The sequence below is a fragment of the Pogoniulus pusillus genome, chromosome 35, assembly GCF_015220805.1.
Source record: "Pogoniulus pusillus isolate bPogPus1 chromosome 35, bPogPus1.pri, whole genome shotgun sequence".
NCBI lineage: Eukaryota > Metazoa > Chordata > Aves > Piciformes > Lybiidae > Pogoniulus > Pogoniulus pusillus.
Window position 1 is genome coordinate 14,260,414 of NC_087298.1, and position 22,690 is coordinate 14,283,103.

At 51.7% G+C, this 22,690-nt stretch overlaps 1 protein-coding gene across 8 annotated transcripts in view; it reads right to left on the minus strand.

Annotated features, from left to right (window-relative positions):
* Nucleotides 1-22,690, minus strand: part of SPTAN1 (spectrin alpha, non-erythrocytic 1) — a 50,470-nt gene that overhangs the window by 730 nt on the left and 27,050 nt on the right. For 3 of the 8 annotated variants that reach the window (XM_064170961.1, XM_064170964.1, XM_064170966.1), the window contains 32 exons: nt 19,472-19,576; nt 18,777-18,800; nt 17,877-17,912; nt 16,928-16,975; nt 16,263-16,354; nt 15,730-15,874; nt 15,431-15,612; nt 15,199-15,298; nt 14,890-15,087; nt 14,618-14,764; nt 14,030-14,133; nt 13,750-13,912; nt 13,286-13,300; nt 11,128-11,259; nt 10,672-10,809; nt 10,211-10,315; nt 9,859-10,067; nt 9,302-9,422; nt 9,043-9,164; nt 8,465-8,597; nt 7,938-8,036; nt 7,562-7,721; nt 7,265-7,341; nt 6,897-7,106; nt 6,342-6,638; nt 5,836-5,948; nt 5,032-5,049; nt 2,236-2,290; nt 1,622-1,818; nt 1,197-1,250; nt 593-739; nt 171-318 (listed from right to left, as the gene is read on the minus strand). In XM_064170961.1, coding sequence (XP_064027031.1) covers nt 171-318; nt 593-739; nt 1,197-1,250; nt 1,622-1,818; nt 2,236-2,290; nt 5,032-5,049; nt 5,836-5,948; nt 6,342-6,638; nt 6,897-7,106; nt 7,265-7,341; nt 7,562-7,721; nt 7,938-8,036; nt 8,465-8,597; nt 9,043-9,164; nt 9,302-9,422; nt 9,859-10,067; nt 10,211-10,315; nt 10,672-10,809; nt 11,128-11,259; nt 13,286-13,300; nt 13,750-13,912; nt 14,030-14,133; nt 14,618-14,764; nt 14,890-15,087; nt 15,199-15,298; nt 15,431-15,612; nt 15,730-15,874; nt 16,263-16,354; nt 16,928-16,975; nt 17,877-17,912; nt 18,777-18,800; nt 19,472-19,576 — 3,894 coding nt within the window. The other 5 variants (XM_064170962.1, XM_064170965.1, XM_064170968.1 and 2 more) reach the window with 4 other exon arrangements.

Consider the following 22,690-nt stretch of genomic DNA (forward strand, 5'->3'; position numbering starts at 1 on the left):
CTGAGAATGCAGCTGGGCAGGGCTGTCAGCATCACTTCTGCCTTTGCTGCAGGGGGACACCCTAGGCTGGCTCAGAAGTGACTCCAGTACCGTGCTGTGACCTCCATGCAGTTATTGCTGGTCTGTAGGCCATAAGAAGCCTCCTGCTGCTCCTCCCCAAGTGCTCTCACCTGGTAGAGCTCCTCCTTGGTCACATAGGGCTTCCCCTCGGAGCTGAGGGCGCGGAAGGCGCTCTCGATCTCCTCGCTGGACTTGACGTTCTCTGTTTCCCTGCTGATCATGAAGGCCATGTACTCCTGCAGCGAGACGTGTCCATCCCTGGGGGAGAACCTGTGTGAACAGAGCTGCAGACCCGCAGAGGAGCTGCAACTTCTCTGGGAGGACTGAAGGTCCTTGTGCAGGAGCCTGTCCATACCAGGTCACTTTCTGAAATTAATTCCTTCTCACCCCCCTACTCTTGGGAAGGAAGTGGAGTGAAAACAAGCACAGCTCTCCACCACAGCAGCAAGGAGAGCTCTCAGCATGTGAGTCCTTCCAGCCACCTCCCATACAGAATTTGGTGACAGAAAAAGAGAAAGTACAGCTCCGGTACCTGTTGGGATCTACAGTGTCAAGAATGGACTCAAACTCAGGGTCTGGCTCCCCTTCTTCAACCATGGGCAGGTCGTAGCCGAGGGAGCGCAAGCAAGACTTGAACTCCTGGTGATTGAGTCGCCCAGATTTGTCCTTGTCAAAGTGCCTGGAGAAACAACCAAAGCCCCACAGTTACCTGCAGCTGTTGAGCACTGAAAGCTACCAAGTGAGCTATAAATGAGAAAGATGACAGGCAGCTCCTGTCCTGGGCAGAGTAGCCCAGTTCAGGGCAGAGCTTGTGCTCACTCGCTCTCGCACACAAGTAGTAAGAACAAGTTCTTTACTTTGCTTAAAATGATCCCAACAAGGGCTGTGCTCCCAGCTGGCATTCACTGGCACTCCCAGCTCCTAGCCTCCTGTGCCCAGAGTGAGCGAACCAGGAGAGGCTCTGGCACGGCTGAGGCTGCTCCCAGCCAGCAGCAGTGGTCCCTGGCAGAGCAGCTTGGCCGACACCAGGCAGGAAGCAAAGGAGCCACATGGGTCAGTCAGAGAATCCCAGACAGGAGCCATTGCCATGCCAGCAATCCCTCACAAGCACTCCTCTGGCAGCCTCTGCCACTCACTTGAACATCATGCTGAACTCCTTCAGGGCCTCCTCAGTGACTCCAGTTGTGTTTCTGGAATGGAAGAAGCAAAGCTTGTGAGCAGTTCCTAACCTCAGATCTCTGCTGGAGTCCACCTGCCCCAAGCCAGGTCTGCATCAGGAGGTTAGGCCAAGTGAACAAAGCCTGCAGCATCACATCGCAGCCCAACAGAGTAACGCCGGGTCCCTGAGATCTCATCATTGCTAATGGCCAACAGCAACTACTTCCAAACCTTCCCCTTCACTCCTCTGAGGAGACAGGGTGTGGCTGTGGTTTAGCTCACTGCACCCATCAGAGCACAGAAGATGGGCACTAGCACAGCCCTCACAGGGGCTCTCTTCAGACATAGGCAGCTGTGGGTTACTGCCTTCCCCCACCCACAATCACACTGCGCAGGGCACTACCGAGCCTGGATCTGCTGCTCCAGGTTGTGCTGCATCCTCATCCCCAGCTGGTCCAGCTGGTCCCACTGCTGTGCCAGGCCCACGGTGCTGTGCTCAGTGTATTTGTTGTCCAGGATGAGTGCCTCTTCCATGGCAGCTCCAAGGTCCTCAATCTTCTTCAGCTGGCTCCGCATTGCTCGGATCTCCTGGTGCTTGCGCTGTGGGGAGGCAGTGAAGGAGAGGAGACTAAAGACAGCGGAACAGAGGCTGGCAGGGCAGGAAGGGTTTGACTCTTCTGCTGGGATTATACACACATGGTGGGGGGTTGTTAGATAGCATCCAAACCATGTTCCTCGTTGTGCACCACTGCAAGCCGACAGGGCTTGCAAACCACTTCTTGAGACAACCCCCCCGGTTAGGGAACAGCTGAGAATATCCCGGCCCCACCCACACGACAAGGACAGCAGTGCTATGGGACGGCTTGTGACAGACACTGGATCCATAAACATAATCCAAAGGGTCTTGGTGCTCAAAACATGTAAAATCCACGAGGATTCTGTCATCTCCACTCCCACCCTGTGTTCCCAGGTCAGCAGCTGGGAAAGGTACCTCCACAGGAGGCAAACGTTGCTTACTTTAGTAGCTTCTAGCTGCGACTCCAGAGTTCCTGATTCCTCCACCATACACGACCTAAACACAGAGCCACAGTGAGAAAATGCCCTAAGCCCAGGAAGGTGGCAGCTGGGGCTTGAAATTAACTCCTTCCTTGCAATCAAAGTCCTCACAGCTGGACTGTTCTCCCTTGGGCCTTTCAGCACTGTGTTTGTGTGGGTTGGTTCTGTCTCACCCTGTTTCAGGCTGACACGTCCACATCTGGTTTGTTCTTGGTTGTCTGCAGTTAATTTCTAGCCCCACTGAAAGGCAACATGACCAGCAGCAGCCACACACCATGCCAGCCCCGAAGCACCCACTCCACAACACCCAGCCACGTTAGGAGCTGGTGCAGAGCCCGCTGTGCCCAGCACACACACACCAGGGGTGACTCTGGAGAGGCACTCGAGTCAGCAAGGTACAGGAGCACCACAGAGGTGTTACATGGGGATCAGGTAGGGGCTTTAAAAGTGATCTTAACCTGGCACAGTCTCTGCAGGGAACCGCAGGCCTCTCCTGGAGAACAGTGGCTGGTACATGGCTGCCTTTCCCACCCCACCTCTCCATCCTGTGCCCAGAGAAACCAAGGCATGCCCCTTTTCCCATTCTGGTTGCCACTGAGCTTCTGGGATCTTCTGATAAAGATCATTTCTGTGGTGATGGTCTCCAAGTTCTACTTCATGTGCACTATCTATGGAAAGTCTCTGGATGCTGCATTCCCCTCCAGACTCTAAGCAAGCTTGAAACAGCAGAGTCTGTCCTTCCAAGCCACGGTGACAGCTCCTCAACAGCTGTGCACGGACAGCAAGGGTGAGTGCTGCACAGCTGGGCTGTCCTCTCCAATCTGTGCTGCTCATGTCCCTACAAAGTCAAGTCCCTGATGTTTGAGTCACTAGAGGTCTTCAGCCCTGCTGCAGTCTATCCCTGCAGGCCTTTGAGCTTCTCAAGAGGGGCTTCCAAGAGCCAAATCACTCTGCACCAAAGAAAACACCAAACCTCTGGGTGCTTTGCCAGAGGGCTACAGCTCAGGTCTGGTGCGCGTCTGGGGCAGGGAAGTGCACGTCCAGCACCCTGAGCAGGCAGCTGGGAACCAGCTGTGGAAAGAGCCATCAGGGACACAAACCTCTGAGCTGCCCTAAGCTGTGAGGGTTAGTCAGAAGGAAGCGAGCCTTGAGTTAAAGGTGCATTGGAAAACCAGGTGAGGTAAGAAAATAAGAGAAAAAAACCTTCCAGATAGATCATCCCCAACTTCATACTGATAGACGCGAATGACGCGGCGGTAGGCTATGCTAGTCAAAGGAAAGAAACCAGGTGAATTCCAGAGGAAGGCAGAGTGCACAGGGGAGAGAACACACGCAGCCGCTGCTGCAGAGCCAGGCTCCAGCCAGCAGCACCTGAGAGCAAGCACAAGCAGGTATTTAATGGGGGGAAAAGGCCCTGTGCTGGCTGCACAAGCACAAACCCTCTGCTGCTATGTGTGTCAGTTGCGAAAAGGGAGTCTCAAGAGCTGAACCTGGCACTTAACTCATCTGCAGGTTAAGGGCAGGGCGCAGGGGCAGCCATGGTGCCCTGCAGAGCACAGGGCACACAGGCAGCTCAGCTCCTGAGCCTCTGCCTGCCCTCCTGCCAAGGACAGTGGAGAGCCAGCGCCTCCCAGCACAATGAGGGACAAACTCTCAAGGAGCAGATCACCAGAGGGCTGCTGAGCTGCCCAGCAAAGAGCCTGGATGGTGACCCCTGAGATCGGCCTGTCCACCATAGGCACCAGTGCTGAGCCACAGTGCCGCCCCACAACAGGACTCCAGGAAAGCCTGCCCAGTGCCATTAAACTACACAGCAAAACCCGGGCAGGTCACCATCTGCCAGAAGGAGCAGCACACACAGCCCACTGCAGACTGAGCAGCAGCAGCAGCTACCTGTGAGGACCCTCCCCAGAGCTCACCCTTTTACCTCCAGAAGCCCCCTCAGGGATCTAGGCCCTGCCTGCTCCCCAGCCCCAGGCCCTCCTCACTCCACAGCACTTCCCAGCAGGGCTCATGAGGAAGCCTCCCTCGTGCTGCAGTCTTTGACTGAAGAGATGTAAATGGCCACTGAGGGCTTGGCAGGCTGTAGACAGTTAAAGACCTGATTGTTTGTTTCCACTTCTTGGCAAAAGCCAGGTGCATCCTCACTGGGAACTGTCCCCAAGGACTGACAACTGCCCATGGAGCGCTGGCAAAGCCAGGCCAGATTCGGGCTCAGGCCGGAAGGTTTTGTTTTGTCCTGCCAAGGACACAATCTTTGAGGTGTGGCTGTGCAGCAGGTTCAAACCCAGGCAGCTCTTGTTTGTGTAATACAGAGCTTAAAGAGAAATAGTTTCAGTAAAGCCTCCCCACAGCAATCTTCCCTTCTCCTTACAGAAACAAGTCAATTCTGTGGAGCTTTAATTGTTTGGGGAACAACTAGAGTGAAAAAGCTGATTTCAGTACCAAGCCTCTGCTGGAAAACCAAGACTGGCACCTGTTTTCCAGAGGCAGCCTGTCCCACGTTCTCACACAGCTCACCAGATGAACAATCTTCAGACACAAAGACAACCACAGTATGCCAGTGGCTACCCATTATTAATTCCTTCTGCCTGTGGCTAGAGAATTGTTGTATTTCCACTGGTTTCTACTTGACCTACTCCAAACCCGATTCCTGTGCACCTCAGCCACAGACTGCTCTTTCCAAGGACAAGGGGGCTCAAGCAGTGAGGACAGCAGAGCACAGCACACTTTGAAGAGATAAAATTCAATACGAACCCATCTAGCAGGTAAGTCCTGGGGAATGTGAAGATCCAAACATCAGGCAGCAGGACAGAGACAAGACAGTAAGAGAGGGACAGAAATTTGGATGGGAAGCAAACATCAAAAAGTTAAAACCATATTTCATTGCTTCATAAAGACACACAGAGAAGTACTTGTGAACAGAAAGAGAGGATCACAGAACCCTGAGCATGGAACTCGCCTCCTGACTCCAAAGCCAGGGGCAGAGCTGGCTCCAGCCCTGCGTGAGCACAGCCAGGGATGTGCTCTCCAGTGCCCTGCGACTCCCCACCCTCACATTATTTATTTCCAACGCAGCTGCTAAATTTGTGACCCCTCTCCCTGGGCAAGGGCATCATCAGCACCCGGGGAAGTCATCACAAACTGGTCTTAAGCTGGTTTTGCAGCTTCCCTCTCTGCAGAAGCTCCAGGGAGATTTCCAACCTACTGCTCAGTCCAGAGGGAGTTAACAGAAAGCCACCAGCACTTGAGAGTCTGCTCCCCACCCCTCAGTTGTGCCGCGGACCAGTTGAGGAATCACTGAAGAGTGATGTCCTGGATAAGTGGAATTACTGCAGGACAAATCAATCCAGAAGCAGGAACGTTTTTGAAGTCTGGTGCTCCAGGGTTTCCCTGTGGTTAACAGGGCCTCCCTCTAAGCCCAGCTGCAGGAAACCAGCAAGCCCCAAAGAGCTGTTTTCAACAGGAGACATATACAACTTAAAGCAAAGAGATGGAGAATGGACACAAATATCAGCTGAGGAATTCTCTGAGGGCAGCTCCTGGGAAGACAAACCCTACCTGGTCTCCTGGATCCACTGGTGGAAGGCGTTGGCGTGCTGGGCAAACTCCTGCCGCAGTTTGTCATTTTCCTCCTGCCTTCGCTGCTCCTTCTGCAGCTCCAGCTCCCGCTCCTGGGAAGGGCACAAAGCACACTTCAGAGAAGGGCTGTGACTGCCCTGCAAAAACCAGCACCAGCTGTGAGCCCCAGCATGGATCTAAAGCTCATGACCAGCCTGAGCACTCTGTGTCCTGCTATCTAGACAGCCAAGGTGACAACACAGGACATCAGCCCTGAGAACTGAACCGCCCCAGCAGTTCCCTGCCTGCCCAGAACTGTTCAAGCTGCTGCCAGTCAGGAGCCCAGGTGCAGGCGTTCCAGCTTTGGAGAGCCCACAAATGGATCACCATGAAAGCAGAATAGCACAGGAGCAGAGTGACAAACTCTGGCACTGGTTAGCTTGGAGGACAACTTCTAGGGAGGGCTTGGGAGGTTGTAAACCACAGAAAGGGCCTCTATGACTTGCCTTGATAATTTTCTGCAGGTTCCTCCAGGTTTCTTCAAGAGCCTCCATAGTGAACCAGGTGTAGGGATTGGAGGCCACCCTGAAGCTCTTGATCTGACGGTCCAGTTCTGCCAGCTGGTTGAAGTCAGCCTGGGCAGAGCTCAGGGAAGAGCGGAAGGCGTCATGAGCTTCCCGCAGCGCTTTGATCTCTTCCAGCGAGTTGCAGCGCACAGGGTCTGTCAGGTCCTCCTCGGCATTCTCAAACCAGCTGTTAAAGGCTGATGCCTTCTTTGCAAAAGTCAGGAACAGATCCTCAACCTGGAGAAGAGGAAGCAATCCAGGTCAGTTCTGCAGCCATGTGAGCAGCCTGTGAGAGCTGATCTGCATGAACACCTCTGCGATCTTTGCCTTTAGCACTTTCTTCCTGCAAGCATCACCAAAATCCTTATAGGTCTCCAGGACCTGCACAGCAGCAGCTTCCAGTGCAAAAGCTGCACGAGCTGCAAGTGTTGTGTGGTTTGTTTTTTTTCCCAAAGAGAACAACTAGGTTTCTAGCCCTGTAGTTTGGCCACTCACCTTTCTGAAGTGCTCCTGAGCCTCCAAGAGTTTCTTTTTCCTGGCAGCAGAGTTGGCCAGCAGCTGATTCCAGCGCTTCATCAGGGACGCGTGCCGAGCCTCAATGGCCTTGGACTGGATGTGCTTGGCCGCCAGCAGCTGGTCCTTCAGAGCAGTGATGTTTGCAATTCCTTCCTGCTGGAAGGCCTGAAGCCCAGCATCGAAAGTTTCCTGAAGCATTCACAGAAAACCAAAGTTTTGGATTGTATTTTGCTGTAACTACTCCAGCCTCCTGTGTGCATTTCAAGCACATCTACCAAATTCTTGTGCATTGGAGAAGAATCCACCCGCAGGAGACTTCACTTCTCCACCATTACACTGGCACTGACCTGCTTGGTAAGCAGTGTCTGCACAGAGGAGAGGTCACGCCCGTAGTCATCTGTCTTCAGGCTGTTTTCCTTCTCACCTGGCAACAGAACAGATCCAGGAAATTGCCATGTCTGTACTTCAGCCATTCCCCCTGTTCTCAGACAGGTTACTCCCAAAGCATTGATCAGGAACAGCACTGATGATTGCTTTGGGTTTAGGCCTGCTCATCACAACAGCCAATGAGAAGCCATCCGAGGTGTTTTGACCTGAAAGAGCATTTTGGTGTCCTTGTGAGTGTTCCATGCTCCAGGACGTACCTATCCATGACTCCACCACATCTGCTTTCCAGTTGAACTGGAGGAAGGCAGAGTTCTCATCCAGTTTGGCTTTCCTCTGAGCTGCTGCTTTCTCCAGATCTGACACCTTCCCTCTGAGCCCCTTCATCTTGGCAGTGATGTTCTCCTCATGGTGGTTGTTCTGCATGGCAGAAGGAGAACACAACAGCACTTCCCCTCAGCTTAGGAGCTTTCAAAGCACCCAGCAAGCTGGTGATAGAACAGGGCCTCCAGCTGGATGACTCTGTCCAAGAAACAGCTTTGAAAGCTTCTAACAGACACAAAAAGACTGAGAACTCTCTGGAGAATGCCAAATCGAGCCTCAGGCCTCCTTTCACTCGGAAGTGTCCTGGCTCACCTTTTTGATGAGCTCCTCCCCATTGGCACAGACATCGTTCACCCTGTCCTTGTGCACAGTGAAATCAGTCTCGAAGGCTTCGTGCTTCTTCAGCAAGCCCTGCAAACAGGACACAGGCACGTTGAGAGCAACTTCTCACCACGTGTTAAAATCCCAATCAAATTCCAAGAATTTCTTCTTCCAAAGCTAACACAAACTTCTGACACACACTGCCAGGCTGAGCTGCTTGGCACAGCCTGCTGTATTCCTGTGGCCTGCTGTCACTTCCTAAGACTTCAGCCACTGGATTCAACTAGGACTGCCCAAGAGAGGGCAGGGGATGCAGATCTGCACCAAACTGCAAGTTATTTCCCCAGGAAGCAGCAGACTTGGGATGCTTTCTAAACTTGACTTTATTTCCAAACTGGGCTTTCAAAATTACCCAGCAACAACCTCTCAGCTGAAAGTCAGCTAAAGAAAAGGTTCCTTAAGCTTTGACCAGTTAAATCACCCCAAGAACAACAAGGATCTGACAACTTTCTTCCTACCTGGATGGCAGCAAGGGTGTCCCCATAGTCCTCACTGGCCACCAGCGTCATCTTCTCATTGATCCAGGCTTCCTCTTCCTCAACGTTCGCTACAAACTGCTGGTACTCCAGAGACTCCTCCAGACGCTGCCCCCTGCATGGGAAAAGAAAGGTCAAAGTCAGTCCCTACCGATAAAAAAAAAACAAATTACAGCAGCAGAAGACTCAGAATGCAGAAGCTGAACCCTGTGCACACTGTCCCACTCCTCTCAGCAGGCTGCAGGGCTAACAGCTCTAAAACGCCCCAGGCCACAAAGCCTGCAGCCACTGAGGGACCAGGATGAATCATATTTTTCCAACAGCATCCTGGTAGTAGACCCAAGTCAGCTAATTTCAACTCTCTGGTTTGCAACTGGAGCAAGCAAAGGTCAGCTGCAGCACAGCTCAGCAGGGGCCTCCTCCCTGCTTTCCTACAGCCTGTTACCAGGGACATGTGCAGTGACATCCTGCCACCGGTGACACCACTAAACCCCTGAAACTCAGAGGTGCTCATTGTGGGTCTAACAAACACTGGAGCTACAAAACCATGCCTCACACACCTAGCAGCTGCCAGCTGTTTCAGCTCCTTCCAGTGATCCACAAACTGAGCCAGCCTCTGCTGTATCTCCTCCTTCCCAATCGTGTTGTCATCTGAAAGCTTCTTGCCGGTGTCCAGAACACCCTGCAAAGCGGCACACAGTCACGGCAGCCCCTCCTGCTTTCCTCCTGTGCACCCAGCTGCACTCTGTATGTCCCATTTTCCACAAGGCAGCAGGATGCTGACTGCAGAGGGAAGTGCCCGGCAGAGAGGAGGTTTACCTGGATAGCAGGTTCATGGGCAGCCAGCTCTGCTTCCAAGCGCTTGTGCTTCTTTCTGAGGTTCTGCACCCCAGTCAGGTCTCTGCCATAGTCCTCAGAGCTAACCAGCAGCTTCTTCTCTCTGAATTCAAGGGAGAAAGGCAAAGCCTGAGCATTGCTCCTCTAAGTCAAACTGACTCGGGAGACTGCAGATAACAAGTACTCTTCATAGCACAAAAATCTTGGCTATAAGGATTGCATCCATGGGTTACCAGCAAACAGCAGTCAGCTCCTGACAGCACTTTCAGGGGTAGGATGTTGGGTAAGCAAATATGGGGACAGAGGGGCTGTCCCTTCTCCCTGAAGGAGAGTCTCTGTGCTGCTTTCTTGGGCTTTGACTAAACAAAGCTGCAGCTAAGGAGCCACTCCCAAGCTACTGCTGAAGGCATCTGGAAGAGTTCCCCCTGCCTGGAGGGCAGAGGTGGTTCCTCACAGACCCATGCTGGTGGAGAAGGCACGTTACAAAGGCAGAGTGCAGGATGCGGCTGGCAACAAGCCCGCAGCTGCCAGGTACACACTTGATCCAGGACTCCTCATCGTCCATGTCCCTGAAGAACTGGTGCAGGCGGTGGGACTCGTTGAGCTTGGCGCGGCGTGCCGCGGCCATGCCCTGGATGCGCTGGAAGCGGCCGTTGATGGTCTCGCGCTTGTCCTTCACCTGGGAGGTGTCGAAGGCACTGCTGGTCATCAGGCTGTCAGCCTGGCTGTTCAGGTCCTTCAGGCGGTCCTGGAATGGGGCAAAGGCTGTGAGCTGCCTGCACCTCCTCTCTGTGCTTGTGCCCAGCTGCCTCTGCAAGTGCATAGCTGCAGCAGGGACTGGGGTGGTGGCTACTGGGATTTATCCTCCAGACCCAGCAGAGAAAGCAGTACCTCATGAGCTGAGATATCAGCCTCCAGCAATTGGTGTTTCTTCAGAAGGTTGTTAACTGATGCCAGGTCTTTCCCATAATCTTCAGATGCCAACAAAGCCTCCACCTGGGGGTGGAGAAAGAAAAAGGGGGTGGAGAAGGAGCTGTTTGCACAAAACTATTGAAATAATGTCTTTAGAATCTGTGCCAGTTCAGTCTCTCCTCAGCTTTCACAGCGAGGATAAACCGTATCCTCAGCACCTGCTTGACTCCCAGCGGAAGCTGTGCAGAGATGCTCCTTCTCACCTTACTCTTTATATGCAAGAGGAAAAAGTTTTGACAAGATTGTCAGAATAAAGACTTGTTCAAAGCAAACCTAGACTTGGGCAGAGGTGGCTGGATGGTGCTCCACAAAATCCAGCACCAGCACAGGGAATCTAGAACCCCCGAGTCTTGCAGGCAAACAATCCCCATGCCAGCTACCTCCGAAAGCCAGAAATCAAAGTCCTTGATCCCAGTATTGAAGTTCTGCTGCTTGTTGGCTTCTTTCAGTTTCTGACTCTTCTCTGCCGACTTCTGCACCAGGAACTGCCACTGGTCAGCCAGGGCAGCAAGCCGTGCCTGGAAAGGGAAGCAAGAGGAATGCTGCTGACTTGGGGCAGGAGTTCTGGTGGATGCAAACCCAGAGCCTGGTACAAGCTTGGTGGTGGACTGCAGCTGTGCAGATGCCCGCTCACTGCTTCCTGCTGCCCAGCTACCATCAGCTCCCCTTCCACAGCCTGAGCACAGGACTCCAAAGCTTTTCACCCACAAGAAGGCAGCAGAATGGCTACCCTGATCCCTGCTGCACACCTGTAAGGGGAAAGTTTCTCTAAAGCAAGACTTGCTTCTAGGGCCCCCTCCCCCGTCAGCTGCCCCGGGGCCAGGCCCGTTGCCCACCTTGACTGCGTCCTCGCTGCCTGCACAGGCTCCCCTCTCGATGAGGGAGTTGCCCATGTCGATGACTCCGCGGATTCGGTCTGCGTTGGCGTGCAGCTCGGCCTCGAAGGCTTGGTGCTTCTGGTGCTTGCTCTGAAGGAAGGAGAGGAGGACTTAGAGACTGCCTCAGGCGCTCCTCGGTTGTTCTCATGGGCTGAGAGGACAGCACACAAAGAGGTGTGGCTGAAAGCCTTAGTAAGGTCACTCTGACGGGGGCTCACCAGGTCTAACCCAGCAACACTGAGCTGGGTGCGCCTCACTCAGCCTCTTCTGCTCTTCACAGGGCCTGGGCTCACTGCGCCAAGCTCAGCTGTTACTCAAGTGAAGCTTTCTCATGTTTACCTCTGAAAGGCAGCAGCTGCACACACCCAAGAGCAGCAAATCATCCTTTCTACTCTGACCATACCATGTCCATGTCCTGCCCCTTCCCCCCCAGTTTTTCCACCTTTTTCCCTCTGTTTTTCTTCCTCCTCCAACAGGGCAGAAGAAACGTCAGAGATTTCTATTTTTCTTCCTAATCTCTTCTGTGGCCTACTGTCGGGGTACGGAGGCTGGCGAGAGGCGAGATCGGGGTACTGACAACTCGAGACAGCAGCTTCCAGGCATCTGTGCATCAGTACGATTTATTAAGGCAATACAATGGCTTATATAGCCCCCAGAGGGGGTGTGCACAACCAGCCTGGGGCTGGCAGAAGTGGACAGTACAGATTGGCCCCAAGTTATGTGTAAGGCAGAGATAGGTTACCTGTGGTAAACAACCTGTGGTTGCCACCCAGGGGGGCTGGCCAGGGTCAGTCCCCTGGGGCTGTGTCCACCCCAGGGGCCGGCAGATTCCATCCCGACAGCTGTGCGTGGGTTGCTCATAGTTCTCAGCTTAGGCCTCTGGGAATCAGTAAGACCCAAGGACACTTCCCATCACAGGGCCTGATGTTTACATTCCATACCTCGTTGCAGGAGAAAGCTTCCCACAGCCTACCTGCTTTCTGCACAGCCTTTGTATGAGTCACCCAGAGCCCCACTGCACAGTAAAATACTGAATTCACACCCAAATCCTCTGTCCCTGTAACTGAATTATCCACAGTTCCCTCTGCTGAGTGGAGAGCACCATGAGAACAACAGGAGCTTGCTGTGGGAGGCAGTGGGCAGTGGTCAGCCACACACCATACCCCTGCCAAGAAGACGACAACAGCACAACAACAACAAGGCAGAATTCACAAGGATGGACTGAAAATGCCACTGGACATGGGGGATGAAAGGAGGTGTTAGGCTGAAAATAAAAGATGGGAAATACTCCAGAGCTGGCATGAGAGATTCTGCATGAACTGCTTGATTTTAGGAGCTCTCATCCTGCCTGCTTCCAGGCCGCATTTGCCAACGTGTCAAGGGCAAGTGAAGAGCTGCCAGTGTCCTACCTCTGTACACTACAATAGCAAACCCCAGACAAACGTTTTGGGTTAATGCTAATTGCTTTTTAATTAAAAGCATGCACCAGAAGCTCCAGAGACAAAGGAGGACTCTTTCCTCTCTTCTCTGGCTTCCTCTTTCTTTGTTTTCTCTCCTGTATATCTTCACTTTCACTCTACTTCTCAGGTTCTTCCCACCTGCACAGACCTTTTTCTGGACTGTTCCCTTGGACCTACTGCTGCAGGAGCTAAGCCATCCAGGGCTGTCATTTTACTGGACCCTCCATCTCCAGCATTTGACTCTACAAACAAGCTCACAAAGCTGGCATTATGCCATGTGTTACACCATCACCAGAGGATCCAGACAGAAGGATGCCAGGCCCAGCAGCCCAACTTCTGCAAAAGGGGCACTGAAACCCATTTTCCTACGGGCTAATTTCTGAACCACCCCCAGACTCCCTCAGCAGCACCACAAATTAAACAGCTCATGCAGAACACCTGCAAAACAAACAACTGATGGTGCTGAACAGGCATTAATCAGAAGCCACACCCAGGACATGAGGATCAGCAGCAGCTGGACCTGCATCCAGGTCAGCAACTAAGCAAGAACAAAGCAACTGCATGAGCTGGTGGACAGAGCAGCAGTGCAGCACTCTGCTCACACACAAGCTAGACAGAGAGAAGTCCACATACCAGGGCTAGTCCAAACTACTTACCAGCAGTTTGGAAAGCTACAAAACAGATTAAGAGAAGCAGTTCAGTGCATTCATACTAATTCCTAAAGAAGTACTAAAACACAAGAGGTAACTTAAATTATTCCTTAATACTGAAAAATAAAAGAGATTTCACATTTCAGAACAAGGCAGAGATGGGACCCAAGATCTCCACCTCCCTGTGTGACTACCTAGATGCTGGCAGACAGGCAGAAAGGCTGCTTAGGGGTTTCTGCAGGCAACTTGCTGCAACAGATACCACATCTCATTAATTATATGCATCAGTAATTGCCAAGTGAGCTCTATTTTGGGTCTCCTTTTGTGCATAATCTAACTTCCATTTTCTGCTTGCTAACCAGAGCCCATGCCCAACAGGGCGTATTGTTCTCTCATTCCTGGGCCTGTTCTTTCAAGCTTTGCAAGCCTGAAGACTGTACTTTGGTTTCTGAGCTGAGAACCATATTCACCTGGATATTTGTGGGATCCTTGTATGACTCATCACTGGCAGTTTGGAGCTTCTCACTGATCCAAGCTTCTATTTCATCCACATCACGACTGAACTGCTGGAGTGTCTGGGATTCTCCTAGCTTTGATCTCTTCTCAATCATCTGAGCCTTCAGACGGAGCCACCTGTATGCAGTTCAGTGCAGATGCTGCTGAGACCCTAGGACTGCACCCAGCATCACTTGCTGCCCAGGAGCCTTCTCCTGCAGTAGGTCTCTGTGGCCCACCCAAGGCAGCACTCACCTGTCCAGAACCTCATTCCGCCTGCTGGCAATGACTCCCTTGGCATAGTGATCGGCAGAGATCAGCTGGTCAGCAAAGGACTGCAGGACAGCAATCTTCTCTTCCTGTTCAAACAGAAGGCAGGAACTAGTGAGGAGCAGGGTCTGGAAGGGAACTTGTTTATTTTACGTCTCTTCTTAAATATACGTTAGTGTCAGTGACTGTGAAGGAAGCCTGACTTCTACAGCACTGCAGAGGGCAGCTTCTGGACACCTTTCACCTATGCCACTGAGCAAAAAGCATTTTTTGCCTGTAAGCTACAGCAATATGATCTCTCAAAGCAAGCAGGCAGCTTTCTCTCACGAGCAGCTGCTGTAAGGAAAGGAAGAACCCCACAGCATTTCGAAGCAGTAAGAGTTACACAACTGCTTGCCACTGCTTATAGGCAGTAAAATCATCCCTACCTGCAGGGGCTCTGAGCTCCTGCAGCAGACTCGATATGGCTGAATATCTAGAACCAAACTTCAGCCATCCAGGGCAGCAACTACTTCTGCTACTACTCTGCACAAAAGCAAAGCTTTTTTCCCTTCACTTTGCCACACTCCTCACCTGGACATTGATTGCCTTATCGAAGTCCTCGTGCTTCTTGATGAGTGCCTCTACACTGTCCAAGGAGTCTCCTTTGTCCTCTGTGTTCAGGAAAGCCTCTCGGGCTGCCATCCAGTTTTCAGCTTGTTCACAGTCTCGATGAAACAGCTGGGGAGGAAAAAAACCTCCAAAGCATGAGAAAGACCCAGAGCACTGACTGCACCTCAAGAGGGGGAACAGATTTTCTTACAAAAGAAGGAATTCTTTCTCCTTCTCAAAGCACAGCAGAGTACCTGCAGCTCTAGGCACTGGTCCAGCATCATCCTGCGCTGGACCCAGGCCTTCTCCAGGTCTGTTCGCTCTTGATCCAGGATATCCAGCTTCTCCTTGATCTCAGGGCTGGCATAGTGCCCATGGGCAAGGAGCTGCTGCCCAAACTGTTCAAACGCCTGGAAAGTGCCAGCCCTTGCATCTATTTCAGTGCGGTGCTCCTGCAGAGGATGAAGACACAATTAAACAGAGCTCTTCTCGAAACCCTGAATGGGAAGTGTCAGAAAGAGGCATCTCTGGATGGTTCTGACACACTTTTATCTTTCATGTACCTGGTGCCTTTCCAGTAAAGCTTCAGCTCCAGTCACATCCTTTGCAAGTTCATCTGAGGAGACCAGGCCCCGGATTCCGTTGATCCAAGACATGAGGTCCCTGGAAACACAGGAACAGAGGATTTTTCCCTCCCTCCACTGAAACAAGCACTTCTCTGCACCCTGCCCAGAAGCCAGACATGCTTCAGCACTGCAGCAGGCAAAGGAGGGAGAGGGGGAGCAGCATCTCCACCTGAAGTCGCTGAGGAAACGCTGCAGGTCGTGCGAGTCCCCCAGCTTCTCCTTGCGCTGGTCTGCTCGCTTGCCCAGGCTGCTCCAGGCCTGGTTCAGCTCCGTGCACTTCTCCTGGAGATCTTCAGCAGATTCTGGGTGTGACTGGATCAGACGCTGGGCAGTTTCACCAAGAGAATTCACCTGCAGTTAGAGAAAGGAAATAAGCACATGGAAGACAAGAAGAATCTGTTCCAAGGTTCAATCCCTCCCACCAGACAAAAGGGAAGCTACTTGGCTTTGTCCTCCTCACAGCCTCACCTTGTCTCCAAGAGCTGCCAAATCTCTCTCAAAGCCTTCATGTTTGCGCTGCAGAGCCTGCACACTGGCCAGGTCATGTCCATAGTTGTCTGTATTTAAGGCCTGATTCTTCTCCTCTATCCATTCTTTTGTTTCATCAGCATCTCTGATGTGAGTGAAGGCAAAAGGAGAATCCAAGGGGAGGTCACAGGAGGATCTGACATGCAACACCTCACTGACTGCCAGGGAAGCTCACGAGGTTGATGGTTCTATGAACTTCTTATCCTAGCTGACACAGGCAAGTATTGCCAACACAGGATGGTCACCCAGACCCACCCAGGCCCACAGCAATCCTGCAGCTTCCCAGATTTGTAAACAAATGTTTCTTTTTCTAGGAGAAGATAAATAGTCCTTGTCAGACCACTGGTGGCCTAATTTCCACTGACCAACTGGGAGATGAAGTCTGATTTGTTCAGAGCAGATCCTACTCTAGTTTAGAACTCTTACCCCATAACCTTACTGAGTGAACATCAAGCATGACACGAACACCTCACCTGTGGAATCTCTGCACCTCATGGGCACTGCCCAAGAGCTGGCTTCGCTCCTCTGCTAACTGTTGCAGCGATCTCCAGCGTTCATTCAGCTCCTGCAGAACAAAAGCCCTGAGGCCATTGCACACAACAGGCTGACAGCATTGCTGCCTGCACAAGAAACTCTTCCTGCTGGGCTCACTGAAGCTTTGTGATGGCAAACAGAAAGCTTTAGGAACCAGTAAACAGGTTGCTCACTGTGCATTTCTGTGCTTTCTCCACTCTGCTGACACAAACATACCAACAATTCCATCTCTGCTCTTACAGGCCTTGTTTCAAGGCTCTACTGAAAATACTGACAGCCCTGCTGGAAGATTTGCTGAGTGGCTGTGCCTCTTCCTTGTGCAGCATAGAAACTTCCTCAGGAAGATGGAGGAGAAGCCAAGACTGGTCTTGCACTGCAGATGAAGGTTCTGCTTAATACCAGAGGCAAGCACCTGTTCAGGCAGCCCAGCTGAATAAAATCATCTTGAGAGTTTCTCCCAAGACATAAATCCAAAGTGATTCGACCTATCTGTGTCAAGTAACTCCTTCAATAAGTTGATTCAAAAAGGTTTGTAAAGAGTAATGAAAGACAAAGGCTGTGGGCAAGCAGGTTTGCAATCAGCTGCTCAGAGGCTGCAGCTTACCTTGATCGAGTTGAATGTTGCCACCGAGTGCACCATCAGCCGCGCCGACTGCAGGGAAGGCAGAAACACATCAGGCAGGGTTAAAGTCAGCTCTGCCCCACAGACCAGACCAGACTGCCCACCCCCAAACCAAATGAAACTGCTGGTGCTGGATGACCTGGCCTAGTTCAGAAACAGACTTTGTGAAAACACAACTCTGCAAACTGCAGGAAGGAAGAAGTGCGCCAGATTGGAACTGTTTCAGTGGAAACTGCTGAATTCTGTCATTTAGCTGCTTCCTTAGCACAGGTTCTGAACACACTTGTCTGAGATGAAAGAGAAGCAAAAAACAAGAAAACCAATGCAAGTAAAACTGCAAAAGCAACTAAGAGTAGTTAGTTGCAATACCCAGGGTGCTGCAGACCAGAGCATCGACAGTTAGACATGGACAGGTTGATCATATGGCTGTTAATTGAAACCAATACTAATTGTCCCAAGGACAAAGAAGAGGAAAAGCTAAGGCAATATTCAGTAAGGGAATTAAAGCCCCACATCTGGTCACAGAGATGGCAAAAGAACAAAACCAAACATCAATCAACTAAATGGTTTAACTCTGTGGAAGTTTTGGTAGCAGCAGCTTGGCAGCTAAGTCAGGTATGTCCAGATCATCACCAGAACCGGTGAAGGCTGAACGGAAGAATGGCACCCAGCTTCCCCCAAGATACAATCTGCTTTCCTGGTGATGGATTACTTCCCAAACTCATCCCTTTGCAGACACAGAGGTGAACTGAAGAGTTTTCTAAGCTCCCATGAGACTCTCAGTGCCTTAGCACAGGTGTGCTATCTGCAAAAACCAGCACAGGTCTGCTACTGGGACTCTGAGGAGGCCTGCAGCCTGCCCACGCTGCTGTGCTGCCACTTGTGGTTCACTCTGCTGCAGCGTGCTGCCGAGGCAGGTAACGACACCCACCTTCCATGGAGAGGCTGACTTGGAGTCAGGTTCATCCTGTTGGAAAATGTGAAGAAACAGGTTTGAATAGGAATAAACAATATCAAGTGATTGGAAGATACTAACAATCTTTGGAAACTCTCTGGGTTCAATCCCTGCCAGGGGACATCTCCAGCCATTCACACAAGCAGCTTGCACCAGTTTGGGTCACCCTGCTCTGCACTGACTTGGGAGCTAGGTTAAGATGGACTGCAAGAGGAAGGAGCTGGTCTGTATTTGATCAGAAGTTACAACAGGCCAATAATTGCTGGGTTACTAGAGACAGATCTGCAGGAAACAGGGCTTGCAAGTATGCAGGTGAGCAGTGGGGAAAGGTGGTCTGTAACAGATTCCAAAACAAAGGAGCAGCTCTGTTCCCTTTTGTTCGGCCTTCTGGGACGTCCTGGCCACAGGTCAGCATTCTGAACCCACCCCCACTGAGAGCCCAGGGAGCTGGGTTGGAGCGGCACCAGTCCGACCACCACGATGGTGCGGTTCCCGGCGGGGACGCCACCTAAGAAGGTAAGTGCCTGCCAGCTCTGCCATCTACGCATCTCAGGAGTCTTGCTGGGCAGCTAGATAGGGTGAGTATAACCTGCTCTTAGATCAACAGAGTTACTTGACATTCCTTGTCATATACCTTTCTATGATTTTAGTATTTGAGTGTTGAAACTGTACCCAGAGGAGGGTACCCATGTGTGAGAGTGTTCCCTGGTCCCCAAAGAACTCACTGGAACAAGGACATAACAGTGCCAAAGGCAAATTAATCCTTTGACGTCCAGCCAGAGCCATTATTGAGCCCCTTCAATGGAAATTAACCACATTTATTGCTGGAGTATTCCTGCATCCCAACCTCTTGTAAGTGCAGAAATGAACACTTACCCTGGGCATCACTCCATAGACTTCCTGCAAAGAGACAAACAGAAACAGCTGTCACCTTCCAACAGAAAGTGTTCACTGCTTTAAGGGAAAAGGGCAGCACACAGGCTCCATCCTTCTACAAAGCAGTTACCAGTAGGTCAGTGCTGAGCAGTGCTGATACAGCCTCAAAGTGCAGCTCAGAGAGCCAAGCTGCCTGATGCTGTGCTGGCACTGGATCGAATCAGTTTCAGAACTAGCACAAGGATGTGAACAGCTGGCAAAAAAAACAGGCCTGTTAAAAAAAAAGAAACCAGAAACCCCCAGAACTCCTCTGCTGGAAGCTCAGCTCTGGTTTATTCCTCTTCCCTAACATCCTTCACTTTGCCTGCAAAGCAATAAAGGCCAAAAGGTGACATTTCTCTGAAACAGAGCTAATGTGGGGATTTGCCAGGACTTCTCATGCTCTTTTAAAGAAATAGGAAGACAAAAGCTGTGGATGGTGCACTCTGCCATGGCACCGTTTCAAATGGAATGGCTCCAAGGGTACCCTGGCACTGGCCACGCTGCAGGCCAGCATTGAATGTCTCAGGTTAGAGCAGTGCCCACCCCAGCGACCAGAGCCCTGCACTGGCATGCAGGGCACAGGACAGACAGAAGAGAGGAAGGCAGGCTTTGGCTTCTCAAGCGGGTTAGACTAAATTAGAGAAAAAGTAGACCTGTTGCTGTACTGCTTGCACTTCATCTGCCATCAGCCCTTCCGACTCCAGGTCATTCGCAACCTTGTTGATGTCCTTCAAACGCGACTCGTTGGCTTTCAGATCCTGCACGGACAGAAGAGGGCACAGCATTAACATCCACACGAGCTAGGGTGCAACAAGCTGGCACTCTAGGGCTGCCAAACACCACAGCAGGAATTCAGTGCTGCTGACCTTCCCAGCTACCAGGAACATGGAAAACATTGGAGCCTCCATTAAGAAAGCCCAGAACCAAGTGCCAGTGGATCACCCCAGTGCACTGCCAGAGGTTTCCATAGATCCATCAACAACCACAACTGGATCACCTTTTTAAAGCATCAGGTGGGAAGTCACCACCAGAGTCTATATTTGGGTATGCTGAAAGAGCTCCAGATTCCAGATTGGATTCTTTGACCTTGGGGAACTTCATCTTGCCACAGGTCTGGAAGCAACAGATGGGATACAACTGTCACAGAAGGGGAGAAGCACCCTGGCACATAAGCTGGCGGGGCTTGTTGAGAGGGCTTTAAACTAGAGTGGAAGAGGGAGGGGGTTAAACATGACAGCACCAGAGATAAATCAAAGGAAACTGAGGGTGGTAGGCCAGAGCTAGGGGTAAAAGCAGCAGCCCAGCTGAAGTGCATGTACACTAATGCACACAGTATGGGTAACAAACAAGAGGAGCTGGAAGCTTTGGTGCTGGAGGAAAACTATTACATTGTCGCCATCACTGAAACGTGGTGGGATGGCTCACATGATTGGAGTGCTGTGATCAATGGCTACAGACTCTTCAGGAGAGACAGGCAAGGGAGAAGAGGTGTGGGAGTGACTCTGTATATTAGGGATGCTCTGGATGTCATGGAGGTAGAAATCAAGGATGATCAAGTTGAGTCATTATGTATGAGAATTAAGGGGAAGGCCAACAAGGCTGATATCCTGGTTGGAGCCTGCTACAGACCACCCAACCAGGAAGAGGAGGTTGATTTATTACTCTTTAAACAACTGGAGGCTGCCTCAAGATCACCTGCCCTTGTTCTGGTGGGCAACTTTAACCTACCAGACATCTGCTGGGACTTAAAACACTGCAGAGAAGAAGCAGTCTAGAAGGTTTCTGCAATGTGTGGAAGACAACTTCTTATCCCAGCTGTTACGTGAGCCTACCAGGGGGGCAGCCCTGCTTGACCTGCTGCTCACAAATAGAGAGGGGCTGGTAGGGGATGTGGTGGTTGGAGGCTGCCTGGGGTCCAGTGACCATGAAATTATAGAGTGTTCAATACATGGAGAAACCAGGAGGGGCATCAGCAGAACCTCCACAATGGACTGCCCAAGGGCAGACTGCAGCCTATTTAAGGAACTAATTCAGAAAGTTCCTTGGGAAAAAGCCCTTGAAAACAAAGGGGTCCAGGAAGGTTGGACCTGCTTCAAGAGAGAACTCCTGAAGGCACAGGAGCAGGCAGTGCCATTGAGCCGGAAGATGAGCCGACGAGGGAGGCAGCCAGACTGGATGGGCAGGGAGCTGCTGAAGGCATTAAAGATAAAAAGAGAGTGTATCACCTTTGGAAAAGAGGGGAGGTGTCCCAGGAGAAGTTCAAGGAAGTTGCTAGGTCTTGTAGAGGAAAAATTAGAGAGGCAAAAGCCCATTTGGAGCTCAGGCTGGCCACGGCTGCCAGGGAAAATAAAAAGTGTTTCTTTAAATATATGAATGGCAGAGAAGGGCCAAGGACAAGCTCCAGTCCTTGTTAGATAGAGAGGGGAACACAGTGACAAAGGATGAGGAAAAGGCAAAGGTGCTTAACACCTTCTTTGCCTCAATCTTCACTAGTGGGACAGGTTGTCTCCAGGACAGCTGGACTCCTGAAGTGGTGGATGGAGGCAGGGACCAGTACAATCCCCCTCTAACCCATGAGGAAGCAGTAAGGGACCTGCTGTGTCATTTGGATCCTCACAAATCCATGGGACCGGATGGGATCCACCCTAGGGTGCTGAGAGAGCTGGCAGATGAGCTGGCCAAGCCACTCTCCATCATTTATCAGCAGTCCTGGCTCACTGGAGAGGTCCCTGAAGACTGGAAGCTGCCAATGTGATCCCATTCACAAGAAGGGTCGTAAGGAGGAGCCAGAAAACTACAGAGCTGTCAGCCTGACCTCAGTGCCAGGCAAGGTCATGGAACAGGTCATCTTGGGTGCCATCACAAAGCACCTACAGGATGGCCAAGGGATCAGGCCCAGCCAGCATGGGTTTAGGAAGGTCAGGTTCTGTCTCATCAACCTGATCTCCTTTTATGATCAGTTTCCTGCCTGGTGAATGTGGGGCAGGCTGTGGATGGAGTCTACTTGGACTTCGGCAAAGCCTTTGACACTGTCTGCCACAAGAAGCTCCTGGCCAAGCTGGCAGCTCATGGTTTGGACAGATTCACTCTGTGCTGGATCAAGAACTGGCTGGATGGCAGAGCCCAGAGAGTGGTGGTGAATGGTGCCACATCCAGTTGGCAGCTGGCACTGGTGGTGTGCCCCAAGGATCAATGCTGGGCCCAGTCCTGTTCAGTATCTTTACTGATGACCTGGACTAGGGGATTGAGTCCAGCATCAGTAAGTTTGCAGATGACACCAAGCTAGGAGCAGGTGTAGATCTGTTGGAAGGTAGGAGAGCCCTGCAGAGGGACCTGGACAGGCTGGATGGGTGGGCAGAGGCCAATGGGATGAGATTTAACAAGGCCAAGTGCAGGGTTCTACACTTTGGCCACAACAACCCCAAGCAGCACTGCAGGCTGGGGACTGAGTGGCTGGAGAGCAGCCAGGAGGAAAGGGACCTGGGGGTACTGATAGATAAGTAGGCTGACCATGAGCCAGCAGTGTGCCCAGGCGGCCAAGAGAGTCAATGGCATCCTGGCCTGCATCAGGAGCAGTGTGGCCAGTAGGACAAGGGAGGTTATTCTTCCCCTGTACTCAACACTGGTCAGACCACACCTTGAGTACTGTGTCCAGTTCTGGGCCCCTCAATTCAAGAAAGATGTTGAGGTGCTGGAGCATGTCCAAAGAAGGGCAACAAAGCTGGTGAGGGGCCTGGAGCACAAATCCTATGAGGAGAGGCTGAGGGAGCTGGGGGTGTGCAGCCTGGAGGAGGCTCAGGGGTGATCTTATTACTGTCTACAACTACCTGAAGAGACATTGTAGCCAGGTGGGGGGTGGCCTCTTCTCCCAG